The sequence below is a fragment of the Macaca mulatta genome, chromosome X (assembly GCF_049350105.2).
Source record: "Macaca mulatta isolate MMU2019108-1 chromosome X, T2T-MMU8v2.0, whole genome shotgun sequence".
In the NCBI taxonomy this organism is placed as follows: domain Eukaryota; kingdom Metazoa; phylum Chordata; class Mammalia; order Primates; family Cercopithecidae; genus Macaca; species Macaca mulatta.
In genome coordinates, this window is record NC_133426.1 from 41,574,826 (window position 1) to 41,590,478 (window position 15,653).

The 15,653-nt window shown below is 39.5% G+C and overlaps 1 protein-coding gene across 22 annotated transcripts in view; it reads right to left on the minus strand.

The window, feature by feature from the left end:
• CASK (calcium/calmodulin dependent serine protein kinase) overlaps window positions 1–15,653 on the minus strand; it is a 407,963-nt gene that overhangs the window by 140,324 nt on the left and 251,986 nt on the right. For 15 of the 22 annotated variants that reach the window (XM_015127198.3, XM_077987861.1, XM_077987857.1 and 12 more), the window contains 2 exon segments: window positions 7,517–7,619; window positions 1,065–1,240 (listed from right to left, as the gene is read on the minus strand). In XM_015127198.3, coding sequence (XP_014982684.1) covers window positions 1,065–1,240; window positions 7,517–7,619 — 279 coding nt within the window. 22 annotated transcript variants of the gene reach the window in all.

Here is a 15,653-nt window from a genome sequence, read left to right on the forward strand (position 1 = left end):
TAAACAGCCTTAACCTGATATCCAGACACACACTCCCCCATGCTTCCCATGCCCAGCCTCCTAGTCACTGTCAGCGGTACCCTGTGGGACAGGGCAAAGGAGTCTAAAAGCTGGGGTGGTGAAATCAACCTTAAGCCTACTTATTTCCAAGAAGTCCTTAGGTGTTTGTGATATAGCTATTCATAATGTCAGTAATGAATTTTCAATTTTTTACTAAAGTAATGATTTACTAATCACAAGTCTGTGATAGTACATGAGGCTGCTAACACCTAGTAACTAAAGAAGAATAGGAATGTTTAAGCCACACTGAAATACCTCTATATTGTATCATGAAATGCAGTTGTCATCCTGGCATTTCAGTTTATCCTGGAATGTAAATGGCAAATGTTTTCAGCTGTGCTGGCCTAAATTTAAAATTAAGATAAAGAAGGACTAAAATTACACCTGGATGAAATTCTATTTTAACTTTACAAATTAAGCAGAAAGCTTTAAAAATGTAGCCTAGGCCGGGCGCGGTGGCTCAAGCCTGTAATCCCAGCACTTTGGGAGGCCGAGGCGGGCGGATCACAAGGTCAGGAGATCGAGACCACAGTGAAACCCCGTCTCTACTAAAAATACAAAAAATTAGCCGGGCGCGGTGGCGGGCGCCTGTAGTCCCAGCTACTCAGGAGGCTGAGGCAGGAGAATGGCGGGAACCGGGAGGCGGAGCTTGCAGTGAGCCGAGATCGCGCCACTGCACTCCAGCCTGGGCAACAGCGTGAGACTCCGTCTCAAAAAAAAAAAAAAAAAAAAAAATGTAGCCTCTTTCTCAAATTAGACAAAGAAGGGTCATAAATGTTTTCTTCACCAGGGTGACGGCTCAGCTGACAGTGACCCAGAAATTTACCTGAGGCCTATGTTGCCTACCAAGGCCACTGGATCAATGATGTAAGCAAAGACCTTTTCTCTGATGGGGTAACTACCTGGCAGTCAACCAGTGGGCAAAGACAGACAGTAACGTCAAAGCAACATTTTTCGGGATAAATTAATCTCAGTGGAAAAAGAAAATGTTCATGATGCATTACCTTATATTTTCCTTTAATAATGCCTTCAAACAATCTTTCCTTGGTTCCGTAAAAAGGCAAACAACCACTGAGCAGGATAAAAAGGATCACACCGCACCCCCAGACGTCTACAGGCTTTCCGTAAGGCTCTCTTTTGACCACTTCTGGTGCCATAAAATGAGGTGTTCCAACACGTCCTACATTTAAAACAACATTAAGGAAAAATGTTTACGTAAAATAAGATTTTCATATGAAAACTAAAAATAATAGAACAATAACAATCCAAATAAAAAGTTTACCAATACATATACTCTCACTACTTCTCCCCCTCCGCATAAAATCAAGTTCACACAGGTGAAAAAAATTACTTATCTAATCGTTTCCTGAAAATATTGAGCCCAGAATAGGTATTCTGTCTTATAACATTGGCACTCCCTATTGAATTCTGCATGCTACATAGTAAGTATTTATGTGGTTCTTACCTCATGAAGAAGTTTAAATTTTCTAATTCTCACATGGTTGAAAGTCATTAAATATATAGAGCAGAGGCAGGTGAAAGAGTCAACAGGCAGAGCCTGTAGCTGTCCAGGAAAGAGCTGGGAGGCCTGCCCTGGGCAGAGGCAGAGGCAGGGGAAAGGAGTGGAGGAGGGAGAAAGGTATGAAAAAAAATCTGTGGAAAAAAGATGACTTGACTGCCAAATGGAAATTCCCCAATGAAACCTAATGCTGAGAACTGTTATTTGAAATATGAATTTGACTCTGAAATCCTGTTCAGTTGATTTTATGGGTTAATTATAGCAATTAACAATAGTAATATTTTGTTATAGTAGGAGTTTTTAGCTTCCTCCTAACATTAACATATGAAGAGAATGAAAGCAAATATTATATGGCATAAACAAAAGCAAAATTATGAAGCTCCTCCCATTCAATCCTCTTTGACTTTCATTTTTTTTAAACAGTTTTGTTTCTCTATCAAAAATTAGCTTTCTGTAAGGAATCTGATATCAGCTGTTTGCACATTCATAACTATCTTTAACTCAGTATCCCAAAAGAAGTCTTCTATTGTAGAATGAAAGGCTTGTACCCTGTTGGAAGATCACTGTGGGATGGGGCACTGCCCACTAGACTTGGCAGCTCTTCTAGATGTATGCAAGCCCAGTGACCGCCCTTCCTCCCTCTGTCTCTCTCTCTTTCATCATACTGAGTTCAGGATAATTTTTAGTTTGAAGATTGTGAAATACTTTATCTAGAACTCAGAACTGTGATTTTAAAAGACCTTAGAGATCTTCTGGTTCAGCTAGAGAGAATATATCAATTTCTGTTCATGATTATCAAACTCAGTTGGATGCAGAAAGATAAAAGAGCTCTTAGCTTGTGTATCAGGATGTACCTTTGCTGCAGATCATATGGTTTCCCTTCCTCTCCCCATAATAGAAAAGATTAAGTTCAGGGTTCCAGTAGTGAAAATATTTTCATTTAAAATGTACGATAGATCAGTGAAAACTATTGGCTGAAGGACCTGGCTAGAGAAATACTTTTATTTCTGTATTTGCTTCCTCAAGTAACATGAAGAAGCTAAGCCTTTTATACTTCATTAATAGCCTGGACAGGGAGGGGCCGCTGGAGAATTAGCCTTGTTCTGATGGACAAGAGCTAGCAGGAGTAGGGGAAACCAGTATCATTCAGGCTACTGGTACCAGGGTACCAGTCAGGTACCTGCTGACAGTTTGGATGATGCTTTGAAACTCAACTTGACTCCTATCACTTCCTGGGCCAAGCCACTCAAAATGGGGGCCTTACCCTGGGAATAATCAGAGCGACCATGGCCAGTCCCAGCCATCCTGAGAAGGTTCTTTCCCTTTAGCTAGACGAAGACTAGCCAATTCTGGAGAATTAATGTTCAATCTTCGGGAAGATGCCTGTCTTTTGGTTCAATAATTTGCTCATAGATGATGGGGGAAAACCACAGTAGAAAGAATGTAGAGGAATGCTCTTTTATTTCATGTAAATCAGTAGAAGGTAAAAAGGACTGGAGTTAATCTTTAATATATACCAACTTCCTAAAAATCCTTGTTTTTGCTGATACTTCTTCAGTGACCATTTCACTTTTAGGACTTAGACCACAAAATTTTAAGAAAAGGAAACAAATTAGCAAACTAAATTAAATGGCAGTTTGAGATATTTTGGACAAATATTTAAATGTTATATATTTTGACAATACAATAAAACCTTCCTACCTAGAATCTCAGAGGGAGAATTGTTCTGAATAGCTACTTTTGAAAATACATTGTGATTTGAATCTTTATGCACACAATCCTTTTCGCTTTAATAATTTTTTTGGAGATTCTATTTTCCCCAGGCTAGTCCCAAACTCCTGGGCTCAAGTGATCCTTCTGCCTTGGCCTCTCAAGTAGCTGGGATTACAGGTGTGAGTCACTGTGCCCGCCTTAGTTAAATAATGTTGTATGGCTTTCTACAATTTCCTGACTTCTTTTACACAGAATACTGCTCATAATTTAACCTTTTCTTGATGACTCAGAGTTGTCATTGTAGATATTGATTAAAGAACTATGCTATAGAACAGAAAGCACCCTCAGGAACTTCAGAGGCATGCAACAGTTGATTTCTTTCATATTAAAAGGCTGTTGCGCTTTCCAAGTTTTGGTGTCTGCTCAGTATATATCATATATATTTTTGTTAGGCTTTTATTTCTTTTCTCTCACTATGCTTTAGTTCTGCGTTCTCCTAATTTGTTGCTTTTATAATCTCCTATTAAGTAGAACCTGACTAGCAACCAGATTCCTTCATTTAATAGCAATTTCCTAAGTGCTTGCTAGGTCCTAGATACCCTCAGCTACAGTCCCCCTTACTCTTACAAATCACAGTCTTTGATGTAAGTCCCTGCATCCAATGCTACATGGAGGTATGTAGCCCAGATAGTTATGGGAATATAGAAGAGAAGGAATAGGGCTTTCCAACTCAGGATGGTGAAGATAAGCCTGCTTTAAAGAGGAGACAATTGTTAGCTCAGCCTTCCAGAACAATAGGAGTTAACCAGATAGATAAAATGACAAAAGGCACTCCAACTAGAAGGAATAGCATGTGCAAGGTATGAAGGAACACGAATCTATACAGCTTTTTAAAACATGGGAGCAAGTCAGCCTTAGAGAGTGTCTTTAGGTGCTCAATTGTGAGGAGCATGAGTGGATTTTTAAGGGTAGGAATAATTTTGCTGCTATTATAGTTATTTTCTAGGTTTCTAGTTGTATCCTGGATAAGTAAGTTTCCTAAATAGCTGAGTTTCAGGTAGGGGGAGGGTAAATATGTTTAAATGATTTTTATTATATGCAACATATAAAGAAATGAATTCCTTTCTATTTGGAGGACTAGGGATTGGGATTTCAAACTGACAGGAAAATGGCTTTCTGCTTTAAAGTTGATAAATAATTAAATGATTGGCAGAATTTTTTTCTTTTTTTTTTTTTTGAGATAGGGTCTTGCTCTGTTGCTCAGGCTGGAGGGCAGTGGCAGGATCTCAACTCACTGCAGCCTCTGCCTCCCGGGTTCAAGCGATCCTCCCGCATAGCTGGGGCAAAGACTCTTGCCACCATGCCTGGCTAATTTTTGCATCTTTTTGGAGAGATGGGGTTTCGCCATGTTGCCCAGGCTGGTCTTGAACTCCTGGGATCAATTTGTCCGCCACAGCCTCCCAAAGTGCTGGAATTAGAGGCGTGAGGCACTGTGCCCAACCTTAATTAGCAAAATTTCAAAAGTACCTTAAACAGCAGAAAAGCTTTTTCTAAGAGAAATAATTTATCTTTTATTCATATTCTATTTTTTAAAACGTAACATTCGGCTGGGCGTGATGGCTCAAGCCTGTAATCCCAGCACTTTGGGAGGCCGAGATGGGCGGATCACGAAGTCAGGAGATCAAGACCATCCTGGCTAACACGGTGAAACCCCGTCTCTACTAAAAAATACAAAAAAAAACTAGCTGGGCGAGGTGGCGGGCGCCTGTAGTCCCAGCTACTCGGGAGGCTGAGGCAGGAGAATGGCGTGAACCCGGGAGGCGGAGCTTGCAGTGAGCCAAGATCGCACCACTGTACCTCCAGCCTGGGCGGCAGAGCGAGACTCTGTCTCAAAAACAAACAAACAAACAAACAAAAAAAACCCGTAACATTCAAAGTTATTTCAAGAATACAAAACAGGTGTGCTAAGAAATGACAATATTTTGACCATCAGGAAGTATTTTAATTCTAGAAGCATGGAGAAAAATCAATTTTGAATACTGACACACCACGGGGTGGTGGGGGTGGGGGTTCAAAATTAGCTTTAAAAATAAACAATTTAGGTGAAAGGTTCATGGACTTTAGAAAAAGATTAATATGGAGAAAATGTCCAGGTAAACGTAATACATCTATTTTTCCCCTTCAATCAAGATGTACAATAAAATACGAAGCCTATGACATTCTGAATACTAACAGGATGTAGATCCAGAGCAACAGAAACAAAGTAATTATATATGGCCACTATATAACATATAAAATAAATTCATTTCATTTCATCCCATTAACCTTGGGAATATAATCATCAGAAATTATTTGTTATAATTACATAGTCTTAACATAGAAATGATCTGTATAAGTACCAGAATTGAGAGAGTTAGCTTAACAGCAACAATTGTTTAAAAAATAATTTAGGATTTTCACTTGATTACAAGATCAATATGAACCATCAGTGCTATGTAGTTGTCCAAAAAGCTAATGCAATTTGGGAAACCTGAGAGAAATTTAAGGCCCAGAACACAAAAAAGTGATAGCCCAATGCTCCTGTCCACTGGATCAGCTGTACTGTACCACCTGTAGTTAGAGTGTTCAGTTCAGGCCCTGTACTTTGCCGATACTGAAGAGATTTTGAACCAGTTTATATGAAGAATGGCCAAATCACCATAGGGAAGTTAACTTGGATAAGACCTAGGTGGACATGGTAGTTGTCTACAAACAGATGAACGGTTATCATATGGAAGGATGAAAATTGTTCAGAGTGGTTTCAAAAGTCAGGATTAGGATGACTGGGTAGAAGTTACAGAAAGATGCAAAGATGAGCTTTTTAATACTTAAGGAGTTGTCCAAAAATTAAATGAACTGTCCTGGGATGTAGTGACTACTTTGCTCTCTGAGTTTAATACTAGAACTCAATCTTTTCTTGGGAATATTATGGAAGAATCCAATCATTAGATATAAGACTGGAGAAGTTAAGGCCCTTTGGAGTGCTGAGATTCTATGATTAAACTGTGCCTTACCCTTTGGTCAGTCTTCCAATCACTAACAGAAAGTTTTAAATTAGGGGAAAAAATTAGCATTCTTTGAAACTATACTCAGCTTGCAGTTTTGCACATTATTGGAAATGATTAATTGGAAAAGAATGTGAAACTAAAAGAAAATTTGAATGTAATTTAATTTTAGAAGGCAATGTCGTGAAAAAATTATTTAAAGAATACAACTGTGGGCTGGGTGCAGTGGCTCACACCTGTAATCCCAGCACTTTGGGAGGTTGAGGCAGGAGGATTGCTTAAGCCCAGGAGTTTGAAACCAGCCTGGGCAATGTAGTGAGACCTTGCCTCTACTAAAAATAAAAAAAGTTTGCCAGGTATGGTGGCACACGCCTATGATCCTAGCTACTTGGGAGGTTGAGGTGGGAGGATCACTTGAGCCTGGAAGGTCAAGGGTGCAGTGCAGGGTGCCATGATCATGCCACTGTGCGCTCCAGCCTGGGTGACAGAGCAAGACCTTGTCTGGAAAAAAAAAAAAATTACAACTATGACCAATGGCTCATTTTTCTGAAGATGGTCTATGTTGTTACTGCTTGAAGTTCTAGCTATAATGAACTGAGTTATATGAAATGTGCTGTGTAAGATTATTTTTGATATTTACAATTTGTAACTTTTTTCTTTTTATTCTGGCATGGGAATTTAAAAATTATGTTTTGCTTTGGCTAATAATAAAATCAGTGTGCATTCACATCTGCTTATTCTTTGCTAATATACAGACTGATGGCTTGAGCAGGATTCTTTGATAAATGGAAAAAAGAAAACAGTATGAAATTTAAAATTAGCCATCAGCGTAAACCAGGAAGTGGCTAATCTACACATTTTAGATTTGACTTCATTTGGCCAGTTCAACTTTAAAAGGCACTATGCTTCAAACTTATTTTCTTTGAACACTGTTTTAAACTCTTACAGTCTTTTAAGTACTGGAGGTACAAAGAGAAAAGAGTCTATTCTTAAGGGACTAAAATTCTAGTTATGACTACAGTTATTAAATTCAAAACTATCTGATGATGCTTTTTGGGGGTTGGGGTGGGGTGGAATGAGGTATGAAACACTGAGGTTGAGCTAATATGTAGCTTGAAAATTTTATACCAGCCTGAAGTGACCAGGTTTTGAAGACAAATTTTTTGTAAAGCAGTCTTACCTCCAGCTACAAGTCCAGACTCCCCTAATTGAATAGCTACCCCAAAGCCTCCAAGTTTAACAGGTGCCGAGTTTTCTTTTGAGGCGAGGAGAACACAGTGGGGCTGAAAAGAAAAACAGACGAACAAACAAACAAAAAACAAACCCGAAGATAAGGATTAATTGAAGATGAACAATTCAGTTTACATAAAACTAGATAACATGATAATAGAGAAACACTTTAAAAACTTTTGAATTATTTTGGATGCTTGAATTATTTGTCACATTCTCATGCCTGGCTGATTTCTCCAAATATATACCTGTTCCATCCAATGTTCTTTAGGAATTATTTGCTTGTAAGGTTAGAGTACAGTGCTAGGAATTACTAAGGAAGCATGGATGTTCAAGAAACACAGATACGTTTTTTTGCCTTACTATGCAATATTGTCTTCCTTTGAGTGACAGTCTAGATTTCTTTAAGAAAAAATATATTTTACACTTCTTTCAAAAATGTTTCTTGAAACCTCCGATTTTACCTACAGAGCCATTGTATCCTGGTTTTTATGGGATAGTCATGGCCCTTTCTTTCTCCAGCCTGCCCAGTCCTCTTTTCTTTGCTTTATTCATTCCACCCTTAAGTCAAGGAGTACTACATGGGTGGGTCAGACTGAATGATTTTAATTAAGCCTTGTTCCCAGGGACTTCAATGCTCTTCCTGGCCATGTCTTCTCTGGACCTGCTTTTCCTTTCTGTGGGGGTGGGAGGTGAGAAAGAAGAAGGGGAAAGGAAACCACTTGCCTGATTCCTAGTCCAGAGCAAAGACATCCTCTCCCCAAGGGGTATCCTACTTGACCAGGGCTCCCTTATATCATATGTTTTGTGATAACAATGAGGGTTTCTTTGTAGCATGTTGTCCTCTGCATCTATTTCTTACTGGGACCTAGTTGGGGCTGGTGTAAGGAAAGAATTTCATCATGGAGCACTCTGGTCTCTGCTCAAATACTGTGCTCCCCAATATGACTAAAACTACATCTGACCGGCTCTCAAAACAGGGGCTAGTAAAAAAGGCAAGTCTCTTTAGTCATGGAAGACAAAAGGTTTTTAAAAATTATCTCCTATACTTTCTCATTCATAAAAGGACACAGTTTTAGCCAACATAATAGGTATGAAAAAAAGTGTGCAATCATACTGAGCTGGTACACCTGCATTTGATGATGACACACAGGTGGGAGGAATCCTTACTCTGCCCAATGAAAGCATCAGAATTCTACTTTGGAAGTTATTCTTTCTGTCCAAAGAAGTTTAAAGACTTTTACAATAGTCTAGCACAAAGAGAGATGAGCCAGGAAATATAAGTGTGTATGTGAGAGCCAGAGAAAGAAGGAAGGCAAGTATACAAATGAATAGTGAGCAAACCACAGCATGACACAGAGTAGCAAGAAGAGTCTATGGGAGAGCAGGCAAACCTCTATAGAAATCAACTGATAGACTGCTGTTAGTTAGAACTTTCTGTTGGTTCAAAGAGAGAACAATGACAACAGACTAAGATGGCAATACCCCTAGCATGATTCTAGTATGGGATACAGCAAGTGAGCAAGCCTAGAAAAGAATGAACATGATACAGAAGAAACAAATGCAAACTAGACTCCAACAGGGTCTTCTGGCCATGCCTGTGTAAGTGTTATCACCTTAGGAAGGAGTAGTAGAAGCTTAAATCAGAACTCCAAAGTATGTATACCCTTAACAGTGTGTTGATGATGTTTATGCTTAAGTTAATGTTACAAGGGAATCTATATAATTCTCCTCTGTGTAGATTCAGTCATTCTCAAATCCTTAAATAAGACAAGTTATAAAATTTGAAATTAATTAAGTTAAATTAATTTATGTTTAAAAAGAGATGGGGTCTTGATATGTTGCCTAGGCTGGTCTTGAACTCCTGGCCTCAAGTGATCCTCTCACCTTGGCCTCCCAAAGTGCCCAGATTACAGGCATGAGCCACTGTGCCTGGCCTAAAGAGTTGAATTTAAGAAAGAAAATAGAGCCATAGGCCCGGCGCGATGGCTCAAGCCTGTAATCCCAGCACTTTGGAAGGCCGAGACGGGCAGATCACGAGGTCAGGAGATCAAGACCATCCTGGCTAACATGGTGAAACCCCATGTCTACTAAAAAATACAAAAAAAAAAAAAAAACCTAGCCGGGCGAGGTGGTGGGCGCCTGTAGTCCCAGCTACTTGGAAGTCTGAGGCAGGAGAATGGCATAAACCCGGGAGGTGGAGCTTGCAGTGAACTGAGATCCGGCCACTGCACTCCAGCCTGGGCGACAGAGCGAGACTCCGTCTCAAAAAAAACAAAGCAAAACAAAACAAAACGAAAAAGAAAATAGAGCCATAAATGCAAATTAATAGAATATAAAGCCAGGTAGTATTACTTGTTAGGAAGTAAAATTAAGCTGGTAAGGAGGTGTTATAGGCATGGGGACTAGGGAACTGCTAGTTTAGTTGGGGTCAGAGAAGGCACCTCTAATGGGTAATATCTGAACAGAGACCAGAATGAAGTGAAAAAGCAAGTCACATGGAAGCAAGTTCCAGGTGAGAAGAACAGCCAATACAAAGGCCCACAGGAATAAGGAGGGTTGTTTGGAGAAGAAGAAAGAAGCCGGTGTGTCTGGAAAGGCATGAGAGCAAGGGGCAGAGTGGTGGGAAATGTGATCTGAGGGATGATCAAAGGTATAGGGCCTTGAAACTGTGGTGAGAACTCTGGGTTTTATGTTGAGCGAGATGGGAAATCACCATAAGGTTTTGAAAAGGGGAGTACTATCATCAGTTTTAGGTTTTAAAAGGATCACTCTGGCTGCTGTGTGAAGAGATTGTGAAGAAACAGGGAAAAAGGAGACCAATTAAGAGGCTACTGCAGTTGCCCAGGCAAGAGAAGATGGTGACTTGGACTAGACTAGAGTGACAGAAGCAGAGATGATGAGAAGTAGTCAAATTCAGTTTATGTTCTAAAGGTAAAGCTGACAGGAATTGCTATTGAATATGAGCGTGAGAGAAAGACACAAGTCAATTATAACAATTACGCTTCTGGTCTGAGCAACTGAGTGAAAATGAAGATGCCATTTACTGAACCGGGGAACACTAAGGGAGGGGTTTGTAAGGTGGATCAAGAATTTGGTTTCAGGCTGGGTGCGGTGGCTCACACCTGTAATCCTAGCACTTTGGGAAGCCAAGGCAGGAAGACTGCTTGAGCCCAGGAGTTTCAGACCAGCCTGGGCAACATGGCAAAATCCCATCTCTATTTTATAAAAAATGAAAAAAAAAAAAAAAAAAAAGAATTTGGTTTCATACATATTGAGTGTGAGATTTTATAAGATGAGATTAAGGGGAGTCTGGGATTAGAGGTGTAAATTTGGGAATCAACAGTACATAGATGATATTTACAGCCAAGGTAATGAATGAAATTGCTTAGGAAGTCATAGAGAAGAGTCAGAGGATTGAGTCCTAGTGCACACCAATATTTGAAGGGTCAGAAGATGAAAAAATCTAGAAAAGAAAACAAGGTCTAGACAGTGAAGCAGGAGGAAAATCAGTTTGGTATCCTGAAATCAAGTGAAGAAACTTTTTCAAGTAGGAATGATTAGTAGTAATCAATGTTACTAAGGTCATTTAAAATGAGAACTGAGAACTGACCATTAGATTTGGCAATTTGGAAGTCACTGGTGACCTTGATAAGAGTGGTTTTGGTGGCATGATGGAGGCAAAAATCCCCATTGGACTAGGTTCAGGAGAGAATGGGAGGAGATAATGTAGCGACAGTAAACACAGATATCTTTCACAGTCTTCCTGTAAAAATAGAGAAATGGGATGTAGAAGAAAGTGTGAAGCTGAGGATGCTTCTTTTTAACATTTACAAATGGAGAAAATAGATTAATAAACTTCCATGTATCTATCACCCAGCTTTGGCAATTACTGACATTCTTTCAGCTCCTCCCCTGGCCCGCTGGGATGTATGGGCAGCTTGCCCATCTCCAGGCAAAAATAAAACAGAAATAAACAAATGAAAAACCCCAAAACAAAGACATTCTTTCATTTTTCCTTCACCTATCCCCAACTGTTTACTTTTTGTCCCCAGAAGTATTTTAACATAAATGTAATTTAACCTGTTAATAGTTCAGTACGTCTATTACAGGACTTAAAAATAACCATAATATTGGGCCGGGTGCAGTGGCTCACACCTGTAATCCCAGCACTTTGGGAGGCCGAGGCAGGCGGATCACAAGGTCAGGAGATTGAGACCATCCTGGCTAACACAGTGAAACCCACAGTGAAACCCCGTCTCTACTAAAAATACAAAAAATTAGCCGGGTGTGGTGGTGGGCACTTGTAGTCCCAGCTACTCGGGAGGCTGAGGCAGGAGAATGGCGTGAACCCGGGAGGTGGAGCTTGCAGTGAGCCGAGATCATGCCACTGCACTCCAGCCTGGGCGACAGAGTGAGACTCCATCTCAAAACAAACAAACAAACAAAAAAAACCCCACAAAACCCCCCCCCTAAAACCCATAATATCATTATTAAGTCCAAAAAAATGAGTAATACTTCTTTAGTATCATCTAATACCCAGTCCACATTCAGTTTTCCTTGACTGTCTCAAAAATGTCTTTTCTCTACCAGTAACTTGAAGAAGTAGAAGAGACTAAAAAAAGAAGAAAAGTCTTATTACGGTTGGTTAGTTCTACACAGGATCCAAGGTCTATACATTGCATTTGATGACTATGTCTTGTGAGTGTCTCTTACTCTGTAACAGATCCCCTTCCTTATGCTTTTTTTTTCAATGTTCATGCCATTGATTTGTTAAGATACTAGGTAATTTTTCCTGTGGAATCCCCCACAATCTGTACTTGGCTAATGGTACCACATGGTATTATTTAATGTTCTTTACTCTCCTGTATTTCCTGTAAATTTATAGTTAGATCTAGAATCTTGATTAGATTCAGATTCAATTTTAGTTTTATGCACTAATACTTCACAGGTGATATATCCATTGTATTGCATCAGGAAGAACATAGAACCTGGCTATCCTACTTTTAGTGACAGGATTGAGCAGTGGGTTCAGGTGTTGCAAGATTCACCATCAACTTTTCACTTAGTGATGTGAGTGGATGTTGATGCCTAGACCCATAATTAGAGGTTCCAAGATGGAGGTTTTCTTCAACATTTTGTTATGAAAACTATCAAACATATAGAAAATAGAAAGAATTATATTGTAAAGAGTCACCTAGATTCTACAATTAAATATTGTTACATTTGCTTTATCAGATGTCTATCTCTTTATCCTTCTATCCATCTTACTTTTTACTACATCTTAGCACACATATCATTGAAATGTAATATTTGTTTAAAATTATGCCTCTACTTAAAAAAAAAAAAGCCAGGTTTGGTGGTGTGCACCTGTGGTCCCAGTAAGTTGGGAGGCTGAGGAAGGAGGATCACTGGAGCCTGGGAGCTTAAGATTGCAGTGAACCGCAGTTGTGCCACTGCACCCCTGCCTGAGTGACAGCAAGACCCTGTCTCTTAAAACTTCTATAAAAAGTTAAAAAAAAGTAAAGTTATGTTTAAGGTAAAAAATGTATATACTGTGAAATGCATAAAAGCGTACCATTAGGGTTTTGATGAACTGCATACATTTGTGTAACCCAAATCCCTAAAAAAATTCATTATCCCACAAACCTCCCTCTCTCATCCCCTTCCCATTCAATCTCTGCTGCCATCTCCCCCAGTGCAAACCACTACTCTGATATTTTTTCACCATAGGTTTGTTTTGCCTATATTAGAACTTGATAGACACAAAACCATAAGTATGTATTCTTTTATGTAAGGCTTCTATCATTCAGCATGTTCTGAGATTCATCCACTTTGTTGTGATCAGTAGTTCATTTCTTTTTACTATTGCATAAGTATTCCATTGTACGAATATATCAGTTTGTCCATTCTCCTGTTGACAGACATTTGGGCTATTTCTAGTTTTTGGATATTACGAATAAAGCTGTTATAATTTATTTCCAGAATACCAAGTTAGTTTCTAGGCAACCTCCAAAGGTGACTGATCAGGTTTTTCCTTTTTTTTTTTTATGAACTTATAGATTTTTATATATTTAATGTGTTTTAATCAATTGCTGCCTTTACAAATTTTTGTGCTCAAATTGTCCCATTTTAGGCCAGTGGGAGCCCTTTTAAGTCAGTTCTTTTGTATTTTTGTAAGACTCCAGGAGTCTGATAACTTCCTTGCTTTCAGTCACAGGAGGATGTTCCAGGCTTGTCATGTCCATTTCTTGCCCAGATCTGGAATCAGCCATTTCTCTTAAGTAGCCCTGTTTCTTTTCAGTGCGAAAAAGGATTTAAATCCATGATGTGGGCTGGGCGCGGTGTCTCATGCCTGTAATCCCAGCACTTTGGGAGGCCGAGGCGGGTGGATAACTTGAGGTCAGGAGTTCAAGACTAGGCCGGCCAACCTTGTCCCTACTAAAAATACAAAAATTAGCTAGGCGTGGTGGCACACGTGTGTAATTCCAGCTACTAGAGAGGCTGAGGCAGTAGCTTCACTTGAACTCAGTGAGCTAAGATCACGCCACTGCACTCCAGCCTGGGTGACAGAGCAAGATCTTGTCCCCCCGCCCCCCCCCAAAAAAAAAATTGGCTGGGTGCAGTGGATCATGCCTGTAATCCCAGCACTTTGGGAGGTCGAGGTGGGTGGATCACGAGGTCAAGAGATCGAGACCATCCTGGCCAACATGGTGAAACCCAGTCTCTACTAAAAATACAAAAATTAGCTGGTGTGGTGGCATGCACCTGTAGTCCCAGCTACTCGGGAGGCTGAGGCAGGAGAATCACTTGAACCCGGGAGGCAGAGGTTGCAGTGAGCCAAGATCGCGCCACTGCACTCCAGCCTGGTGACAGAGCGAGACTCTGTCTCAAAATAATAATAAAAATAAACATAAAATAAAAAATATAAATAAATCCATGATATGGGTACTAGGCATATTATTTTTACTGGGTTATTATTACTTTGGCTCTTCAGTGGACAGTGCTGAAAAAAGAATGCATTTTTTTAGGAGAAAAATAAACCATGCCGGGTGCAGTGGCTCACGTCTGTAATCTCAGCAATTTGGGAGGCTGAGGTGGGAGGATCACCTGAGGTTGGGAGTTCAAAACCAGCCTGACCAACATGGAGAAACCCCGTCTCTACTAAAAAAACAAAATTAGCTGGGTGTGGTGGTGCATGCCTGTAATCCCAGCTACTCAGGAGGCTGAGGCAGGAGAATTCCTTGAATCCGGGAGGCAGAGGTTGTGGTAAGCCAAGATCATGCCATTGCACTCTAGCTTGGGCAACAAGAGCGAAACTCTGTCTCAACAAATAAATAAATAAATAAATAAATCAACCAACCAACCAACCAACCAACCAACCAACCACAAGTTCATACTGGTATTTCTTCCTATTCAATTATAGCGTTTTTACTTTAATTCTTTGATTTGGCAAGTACAGTTGACCATTGAACATGGGTTTGAACTGTGTGGGTCCACTTATACATGGATTGTTTTCAATAAAATATATTGAATTTTTTTTTGGAGATTCGTAACAATTTGAAAAAAAACTCGTGGACCAACCATGTTGCCTAGAACTATTTTAAAAATTAAGAAAAAGGTGAAGGATGACTTCTGGAATAAAAAATTAAGAAAAAGCTGTATCATAAATGCATAAAATACATTTAGATACTAATTTATTATTTAGTACCATAAAAAGGTACACAAATCTATTATAAAGAGTTAAAATGTATCAAAGCTTACACCTACACAGACTGTAAATGGTGCCATTCACAGTCAAATGTGAACAAATGCAAAGATGCAATATTAAATCATAACCATAAAATTAACTGTAGTACGTATTATACTACTGTAATAATTTCACAGCTCCCTCCTATCGCTATTGCAGTGAGCTCAAGTCTTGCAAGTATTCACCTAATATGTTGTGTGATGCTACTTATCTCTGCTTGAGCAGTTCATCTCTCCAATAAATTGCATATCACAGTAAAAGTGATCTCACAGTTCTCACATTATTTTCATTGTGTTTAGTGCAATACCCTAAACCATAGGATCCATACAAAGTGCCA